This window comes from Gavialis gangeticus, unplaced genomic scaffold (assembly GCF_001723915.1).
Source record: "Gavialis gangeticus isolate Ggan-Ray unplaced genomic scaffold, GavGan_comp1, whole genome shotgun sequence".
NCBI lineage: Eukaryota > Metazoa > Chordata > Crocodylia > Gavialidae > Gavialis > Gavialis gangeticus.
Window position 1 is genome coordinate 25,029,786 of NW_017729025.1, and position 9,739 is coordinate 25,039,524.

The window sequence follows — 9,739 nt, forward strand, 5'->3', positions numbered from 1 at the left end:
ATAAAATGTCTGTCTGTACATGTTCTCATCTGAGAGAAGCCACGACACACTGCTCCTGGAGTGCTTTGCTCCCTCTCATCCTTTTCCCTCCCCTTCCTGGCCCGCCCCCGCCCCCGCCCCCGCCCCAAGAAGATATTGTGTTGTTCACTGGACTCTGCTGCTCCAGCTGAGTAGGGAAGAGAACATGCCCCCTTCACAAATCCACATTGTGCTGCAGGGAGAATACAGGCTGACTCTGAGCAGTTGGAACCAGCCAGTTAGGGCTGCCCTGTGCACTGCTGCCATTCTGTCTAGAGGCAGACTGAGGAAGTCTGCAGGGCACACTGAGGTGTATGCACAGAGGCCCCCTGGCACTGGCAGGCTCTCTGCTCTTCAGGTGCTCAGCATCTGAATGCCTGTTCAGGCATCTCCGTGTAAATTTTTCTACCGGAAGAACAAACAATTTTTTAGAATTTTTCCTGCATGAAAATTTCCATACTTTTTGGTTTGCCTGTAAATTTGGATCAAATCTAAACATCAGAACCTTTCACAAAACAATTCCTGTCCTCTATGCAGCTGTAGTCACAGCATCCATATCTCCTGAAAGCATGTTGCAATGGTCCTTTCATCTTAAGTTCTGAGGAACTCCGCATAGGAATTCCTTTCTTCCCACATTTTCAGGCTCCTATTAGCTTCTAAGAATGAATTTCTTAGGAAGAGCAGAGGGAAGGTACATGGCATGTTCCTGATTGTGTCTTGGCAAAGTATGCAGTGATTAAACTGAGAGTTCTGGATTTGTGCTTTAATTGATTGCCTGTTACAACACCTAGGATGGAAGCACTATTACAGTCATTTGGTTTAGTGTCCCATTACTTTTAATTATAATGGTGGGCTTTAAAAATCAAAAAAAACCTACTAATGCATTACATTTTAGATGCATCAAAACTAATTGTTTCTTCTAAATTAAGTTTTGGATAACAAGAGGCTTTCTTATATATTTGTTACATTGTTCTCAGGAGATTAATCAAGGAATTATTGCACTCTAACTCTTCTGAAAGCATCGGTAGACAAACTCCGCAGACCATCCTTACTCTGACCATGAAGGCACAAACAAAAGCATTTGTCTGTTGTTTTCTTCGTTTTCAAATATGTTCTTTTTTATGCAGGAAGTGGTGCCACCAACTTCTCATACTGGGTTCTCTGGATTACATTTACCCTTTGTGGGGTTTACATACACAACTGACAGGTAGGCAGAAGGAAGTTCTTTGTTAAATGCATGGCTGCAGTGGGGCTAACTCAAAGTTTATTGTTTCACATGCACTCTAAAAGCCACCTGGCTGTGGATAAATAGCTGTTCTTAAAGTACATTTAAACTTTTGCGTTTTTTAAAGTTACAGGTATTAAGTGCTAACATTTAGTTTCTTTCCATGTACTTGAAATAAACTGTAAGACAGTGGCACATTTTTCGTTTTGGGGTACTTGTATAATTGTACGAATATATGTAGCAATAGATGGCAAAAGAATACAAGAATATAGTGCATTCTGAGAAACAAATGAAATAATATTTTTATAGGTACTGTCACATTGATAATAGCTTATTTCACTATTTTTTTTTTAAAAAAAACACAACTTACTGCCCATACATGTTAGCCAGCAGATTAATTTATTGCTTGGTAAAATCCAATTCAGTTTCAAATGAACATGGAAAACACTTTATGGGGCATTTTTGGCTTGATAGCTCTTTTAAAAGTGTGAAGCTAAAGAAGAGGAACACTAATATTATTTTGCAGTTAATAGCTTTATTTTCATTAAAGAAAATCAAAGGCATATTTGCGGATGAGTGGAAAGTATTTAGATCACTTCAAGCTTCTGTTTTACATAGCTTGTTCTGATCATATTAAAATCTGTATAGTAGCTCTTGATGTACAGTTGTAAATGGGTAGTAATTCTGTCCTAATGGAGTTTTTCTGAACAGCCACAAGCTTGTTGGCATTTCTTGTTTGTTGCATCTTAGCAGTAGATATTTTGAAGGATTTTAGTGCTAAGATTGATAAGCTGCAATTGGGTTAACTTTTCAAAAGCAGCTAGATCACTTAAACAATTTGAATTAGGCTCTTTTCAACATGATGCAGGTTCCCAAATGTAAGGTGACTTGTATACTTTTTCATAACCTTGGTAGTTACGCTGAGATAATAAGCATTGCTTAGTCATTTCAGATGCAGAATTCAACAAAAAATACAAGGAACTGCTACAGGTTGTTGCAAGTACTCACTGAAAATAACTTGTGTTTTGTTTGCAGCTGTTTATCTGACAGAGGCTCATTAAGAAGTGTAATGCAGTCCAATGCAGTGACCAAAGATAAAGATGTGCAACGCGACTTGGAGAACAGCTCGCAAATAGAAGCTTATGAAAAGAGGATACGAAAACTGGAGCAAGAGAAACAGGATTTGAACAGAAAACTGCAAGGTTGGTTACGTAAAGTACCTGGGATGTATGGTTCAAGTTATGAGGAAGCAGCAGAATGCATGTAGTTTGCCTGATGGGTTTTTTTTCTTCCTCAACTTAAGAATCTACACAAACTGTGCAGTCCCTTCATACTCCAGCTCGTGTTACAGTACATGCAAACTGTGATAAAGAAATCAAAAAGTTAAATGAAGAAATCGAGCGCTTGAAGAACAAAATAGCAGGTAAGTACTTGCCAGCCAGGCCAAATGTTCTGGCTTGAATCATACAAGTAATTAGTCTTAGTAGCCAGAATGCTGGGTTTATCAATATGCATTTTATTCAGAGTAAGTAGAAAAAAAGTCTTCATGAACACAAAGGCGAAGAAAAAATATTTTATGGCTTGCTTACCACTAAGCAATATTTTAGTGTCTTGAATAAATGCTTATCTTTCCCCTTAACTTCCTTAGCCTGATGGTAGATATTCCACCAGGGAGTCAAGAATACAAAAATTGGCTAAATACATTCAATAGGATATTTTTTGAATATATCCTTTTCATAAAAGCCCTAAGATATCCTTTTCTCTTGATCTTGCTTCTCTTAGTACTTGTTTTTTTTCTGGCCTTAGTTACAGCTGAGGAAAACACTGAAAATAATTGATTTGATACTTCATCATAAATGTGAAGTAACTCCCTACAATTTCCTTGAGCTGTGTCAAAGAAAGGAATGCAATTATTCCAGTCTTGCCTGAAAATTAAGACTGCAGTTTGACCACCATGTTTGCATTTGTACATGTAAACACCTTCCAGAAAACATGAAATCAGATTTTAAAAACCCTAAGAGGGTATGAGCAGCTTTTCACTAAGTAGTAGGTAAACTTTCTGCCTTGTAGTATTAATAACACTTTATTTTGCAGAGCTTCACACACTAGCTTTTACTTTTAGGTGAAAGGAAGCCACAGGTGCACATTTGTTTTTGTGTATCGCTTGCAAATAACAACAGACATCAACCTGTCATCATCCTCTTTGCGCAAGCCTCAACTCTCTTTCTTTTTTTCCCTCCTTCAGGCACTGGGGATTTGTGTCCTTGTTAATTTAGCACACAATCAATTAGCATAAATTTTCTATCCTCTTGACTTTCCTTCATACAAAGCAAATAATTCATGGAGATGTCCTTATCATAGTCAGAACTAAGCCTTTCTCTTGTTCCACAACATTGAAGTAAAATATCCGTGACCATCTCTAAATGTTGTTCTTTCAGAACTTGCTTTGCTCTCGTAGTTGGAGCATGGTACCCTGCGTGTACATGGCTGTGAAGTATGAGGGTCTTTTACTCAGCGGAATTTTTGTGCAGCTCTCCCCCAAAGAGGTTTAACGTAGCTTACAGCAAATACCAGATACATTATAAAGACAGATAACAAGTTTTAATATGAAGGAATATGTAAGAGGACAGATTCCCCAGACAGTGCCCCAAAAATTAATTCTGCCTGCTAATGGCCTACCTAAATAATGTATTGAAGGGAATGATGGTCTAGTGGGTGTGGCACAAACCCACAAAAAAAGGAATTGGATTGAAATGATGATTCAAACTTAGTTTGAAGTTTGATTTTTACTTTTTTTTTATTTGAAAGTACATGCAAACATTAGAATGTGGATGACGAAGGCAGTGGCCTGACCTATGGAAAATAGAGGTGAAATTCCTGTTCTGTGTTGTAGATTAGAGTCTTTCAATCCCAGATCACTTTGAGCCCCCTGAATCAGACAGGCTGGGACTTGAACCTACATTTTCCATGTCTCAGGCTAGTACCATCACAGCCAGGATGTGATGAGAACTCCTTTGGGCCCCCAACTTCAAAGCTGCCATGAAACATTTCAGCTCTGACCAAATATAGTTAGACAAAAAAAGTTAAGTAAAATAATTTTCTCACTCTTGCTGAAATAAGCCTCCATCTTGCATTGGAGGGCTTATGTATTCAAACTTGTGCTGCTCAGGTGCTATGGTTAAAAGGTTTACAATGGGATGATCAAGCAGCATTGCTACACATGCTGTTGGTGCAAATTTGGGAGCAATCAAACTTAGTTTGAATTTCTGTACAGATTCCAGTAAGTTAGAACGACACCTTGCAGATGCAGTGGTACTTCGCCAAGAACATGAAGACTCCATACACAGAGTAAAAGGACTTGAAAAGCAGTGCAGAATACAAAAACAGGAGAAGGAGGACCTTCATAAGGTAATGGTCCTAAGTGTATACCTTTCCCCCTGGTTACTTAAAATGACTCAAGAATGGAACTGTCTAGAAAAGAGCATGACAGTAATGTTTGAAACTACTACTTTCTTCCTTCTCTTCAATATGTTGGTACATTAATGCATCCATTCATCTGATAAATAGAGTGGCAGGGTGGATACTAGCTCCAAGGAGATGAGTATTCTGTATTGTCCATTGGTTGGCATTCAGGTAATTAAGAAAAACTTCTGCTCTTTGTTAGTATTAAACACATTAGTCCATTCTTCCTTTTTTGGTGCATTCATAGCATCTTTTGATGCCAGTAAGTTAGAAACCCATGTAATGAGAGACCAGACTGCCCTGGCCAATGGATAGTGTAATTACAAAGCTAAAGCAGACTACTTTTCCAGAAATATGGAAATTATTTGGGGGGGAGGGGTGGAGAACACTTCCTAAAGCAGATCAAGTTTCACTGTTTTACAAATCTGTGACTGGTAAGTGAATTCCAGACATAATAAAACATATATACAAAGCATTTAATCCAATTAACTGAGCTTAATAACCATTCATCACTGAACCTCCTTATTTTTTGTAACAAATTTCCCTTTTTTGATAAAGGAACAAAAGAATAAGCATTCTTAAATTGTTTTAAATAGTTGAGTAGACTTAATATACAATATTAAGTATATTATATCCCTATAATTGAAAACTTCCAAATTTTCTAAAGCTGAATGTCTTAATTTAAAATATTTATACTTAACCCATGACGAGTCAAACTTTTATTATCTTAAACTTAAGCACTTCACAAAATTTACTGAAGTGACTTTGTATTTTCACAGACATGACAAAAATCAATATGTTGTCAGATGACTAATATTGAGCATCGTCTAGGTTTTGTAGCCGTATTTGTTCAGCAGAAATGATCTACAGGCCAGCATGCCTAAAGTTTCTACTGTATAAAATGAGTTTTTGGCCTCACAGGTAGTTTCTATTAAACATGTTCTCTCTGAACCATTGTTAAAGCTTATTGCTGAAGGATGTGAGTAGCAGACTTAAGCAGCTTTGCTACTCTTGACTTCAGTATCTGCTTTGTAGGTTAGTGAGTGCACTGTAATTCAGTAAACTTGGCAGAAGTGTATAGTTCAAATTAGCCAAGTTGCATATGATTTTTTTTTCCTGAATTTATGTATTTATATTGTATGAGAGGGGATAAGTAAGCTGAGCCCAGAGGATTGCTATATGTAAAACAGTATCGTGTTTAATTCTGAGATTTGGTTTTCTTTAGTTTCTTTTCATTGAAATCTGACTGCAACTAGGAGCAGCAGTTTGTATACCTGCTATTTGGAAGTTTCATAAGGTGGTTGAACTTTTAAGTCAGTTTATCCTGTTCTCTTTTTCTTTGGAGAGGCAAAATCCAGTTTTTAATACTTTTTTCCTCCTCCTTTTACCAGCAACTTGTGGAAGCTTCAGAAAGATTAAAGGCACAATCAAAAGAGTTGAAGGATGCTCATCAGCAAAGAAAGCTAGCCATGCAGGAGTTCTCAGAGCTCAATGAAAGGATGGTAGACTTGCGCTCTCAGAAACAGAAGGTCTCCCGACAGCTTCGTGATAAAGAGGAAGAGGTGGAAGTGATCATGCAGAAAATTGATTCTATGCGACAGGAAATTCGTAAATCTGAGAAAGCCAGAAAAGAGGTAGTTTGGCAAAATAGTTAATAGCATGTTTCAGCCACTGCTTACTCTCAAGTTGCATCATGTTTATTAATAAAATAGAAAAGCCAGGAGCATTAACTATAATCTGGATCTGTGTGAAGCTGTATAAATTGGGCTGGCACCTCTTGCCCATTATCATATTTCAGTTTGCATAATAGATGTTAAGCACATCTCTAAATGTTAGGAATTTATCAAGGAGTGAGATTATCTTCTCTTTTTAGAAGTTCTAATTACTTGTAATCCAGTAAAAAAAATATTCTTGCTATACACTCAATTGATCAACTGTTTTGTTAATTTAGATGTAGAGATACAATCGCACTGAAATCCTAATATATATCAAAGGCGAGAGCAGGTTGGGCTTTCACTACCCCTGCTAATTTCCTTCCCTGTAAATGCTTTCTTCTTTCTGTTGCTGTCGGGAGAGGTGGTTTGGACAGGCAACAAACAAGCAAGCAAACCAGAGTTTATTTTTCTTATCCTTTTTAGCTAGTCATTTTTAAGCTATTTATAGTGGCTGTAGGTTAAAGAAATGCTGTATTTTTATCCTTTGATACTACATCGCTATCATTTTATTCATTGGTTATTGAAGTAGTGTCTGGAATCCATAATCATGGGTTAGGAGCCCATTGTACCAGGATATGTACAAATGGAGAATAAAATGAAAGAAATGGAGAAAGTCCCAAGGAGAGATTACAGAAAAGGAGGGGCCATACAAGGAAACAGCTGAAACACTATTGGTCACTCTCTTCATAGTGAGGGTGGCAGTCTTGCAAAAAGTATGGCAATGCTTGTTTGAAAATTTAACAAAGGTGCAGTGGGTACTGGCATCCTGGGCCAAGCTGAGGCAGTGCTCAACCTCTCATTAACAAAAGAGAAGTAGGAGCAGATTAGTCACAAAGGGCCTTGCTATTGTTGTTGACTGCTCTCTCTTTTGCCCTATGCATGTAGAATGTGTCCACATGTTGCCACTTTTTCATCCATGATGCTTTCCTCTAGGCCTTCATAATATGTGTTGGTGTTTGCAAATTCATCACTCAATACCTTACTCAAGGTAGTAAGGATGAATGATGGTTCCAAAGACCCAAAAACTGTCTTAGAAGAGAGGAGAAGAAATGATATAGCTATGTCTAGCTTGCCTTTAAAGCAACTTCTGACATATATTTTGTTTATTCCTAGCTGGAAGCTCAACTTGAAGAAGTTGTAGCAGAAGCATCAAAAGAACGCAAGCTCCGTGAGCACAGTGAGCTCTTCTCCAAGCAGCTGGAAAATGAGCTTGAAACATTAAAGGTTACATTATTTTTATAATGCAAGACTTGTGATAAATTTGGTTATCCAGCCATAAACATTTGTGGCACATTTGCATGTCCTTCCTCTGAGGAGAGTATTTGTATAAAATTTACTAATCTTAAATCTACTCACTTTTATCAAACTATTTTCCCCTAAACAGTGTTGTTATGGCTATTAATCTCTTGCCTATTGTCTGTTTGCCTTAAATCATAACTATTCTTTCAACGCTAAAAGAATCTTGTCATATTTTTCCTGATAATTTATGCTCTTTTGTTTTTGCAGGTGAAGCAAGGAGGCCGGGCAGCAGGAGCCACATTAGAACACCAACAAGAGCTTTCTAAAATGAAGTCGGAGCTTGAGAAGAAAATCTTATTTTATGAAGAGGAGCTAGTCAGGAGAGAGGCATCTCATGTCTTAGAAGTAAAAAACGTGAAAAAGGAAGTGCATGATTCAGAGAGCCATCAGCTAGCTCTTCAGAAAGAGATCATGATGTTAAAAGATAAATTGGAGAAAGCAAAGCGAGAGAGGTGAGGATCTGAATTCAGCCAGTTGGCTTAGGAAAGTTGTGTGGTATTTTTTGCATTTCATAGGTAGTCAGTGAGGTGTGGGACACTTAACTCTCCCTTCCACACCCTTGAAATTCCTGCCTCAGTACTCCCAGTGATCCATCAGGTTGTAAATTCTTGCTCTTTTTTTCCTTTTCCTCAGGCACAGTGAGATGGAGGAGGCTGTAGGAACAATAAAAGAGAAATATGACCGGGAAAGAGGCATGCTCTTAGAAGATAACAAAAAGCTGACAACTGAAAATGAAAGGGTAATTCCATTAGTATAGGCATTATTTGAAGCCAAGTATGGGTATTCTTCCTGAAAACTAGTATTCTGTTCTTTCCTTGCATTTCATTTGCTTCTGATTCATTCTTCTGTTGTGATAATTCTCCCTAGTGCTCACTGAGCATAGAAAAACCATAAGTGTTCTTTAAAAGGGAGCCTTTTTTGTTTGCCTGAATAGGAGTCATTCTGGTCAGATCCATGACAGTTGAACTGGGCAAATCAGCTTTTTCTTTATTTTTTCCACATGAGGAGTTGGGCCCCCCAATGCTAAATTGAGGAATACTATGTATAAAATAGTTCACTGGGGCTACCTGCTTCTCCATCTGACCCTCAGGAAAAAAAATAGAGGGGAAAGAAAGGCGGAGGCAGGAGTGACCCCCAACAGCCTCCCATTTTCTTAGCTGCCAAAGATTAAATATGCATCACACGCAATGTCGTTGATGCTTTCCTTGTCTCTCTCTGTTCTTTTCACCTGTTCAGTTCCCTAATCAGAAATGGCAACTGAACATGCAGTACCTAGATGTTGCACTTGTAGAATCTGACAGTGTTTTCCAAACGTTTGGGTGATGTGGCAGAACCTTTTAATAGCCCAAAGTGTTTATGTATATGGAATTTGCAAAAACAAAATGAGTCTGAAAATGACACATTTCAGGTGGAAACTGCTCATTTTTCATTTCAGCTTTGTTCCTTTGTGGATAAATTAACAGCACAAAACAGGCAGCTAGAAGATGAGCTCCAAGACCTAGCAGCGAAGAAAGAGTCGGTTGCCCACTGGGAAGCTCAGATTGCAGAAATTATTCAGTGGTATGTGCAAGTCAGAGCCAGACAACATCTTTCAATTTTTGAAATATAGGTGGAACTCTCAAGTGCAGCCAAGTCTTCTCTACATTTGCGAGATCAGGGAAAAATACACATTTGTAATTACCAGTGGTCTGTTTTGCCTTTTAGTTTCCAGGAGAGCAGATAGTAAGACTATTTTCATTGAATTGTGATTTTTAGCAAATTAGAGCTATATACTTTTAACTTCAAGACAGAGAGGGTTTAGCCCTAGCTACATCAAACTTTACAGTTAATTATTTTAATAATTAATTTGTGTGTTCTGCTCCGGAATTTGTGGGCAATACATTTGAGATAACAGCAAGGATATTCAGAGCTTGGGACATGATGCAGAATCTTTTCAAGGGTTCTGCCTTCTGCCTTCCATCTCCTACAGAAAGCTCAGTTCCTCTTAGCCCCAGGCCCCCCCCCCCCCCCCCCCCCCCCT

General features: G+C 38.1%; 1 protein-coding gene across 3 annotated transcripts in view; it reads left to right on the plus strand.

The window, feature by feature from the left end:
- Nucleotides 1-9,739, plus strand: part of CDC42BPB (CDC42 binding protein kinase beta) — a 166,900-nt gene that overhangs the window by 104,904 nt on the left and 52,257 nt on the right. For all 3 annotated transcript variants that reach the window (XM_019518528.1, XM_019518529.1, XM_019518530.1), the window contains exons 10-18: nucleotides 1,146-1,225; nucleotides 2,279-2,445; nucleotides 2,547-2,666; nucleotides 4,518-4,651; nucleotides 6,097-6,339; nucleotides 7,534-7,644; nucleotides 7,927-8,171; nucleotides 8,353-8,458; nucleotides 9,155-9,279. In XM_019518528.1, coding sequence (XP_019374073.1) covers nucleotides 1,146-1,225; nucleotides 2,279-2,445; nucleotides 2,547-2,666; nucleotides 4,518-4,651; nucleotides 6,097-6,339; nucleotides 7,534-7,644; nucleotides 7,927-8,171; nucleotides 8,353-8,458; nucleotides 9,155-9,279 — 1,331 coding nt within the window. The remainder of the gene's footprint in view (nucleotides 1-1,145; nucleotides 1,226-2,278; nucleotides 2,446-2,546; nucleotides 2,667-4,517; nucleotides 4,652-6,096; nucleotides 6,340-7,533; nucleotides 7,645-7,926; nucleotides 8,172-8,352; nucleotides 8,459-9,154; nucleotides 9,280-9,739) is intronic.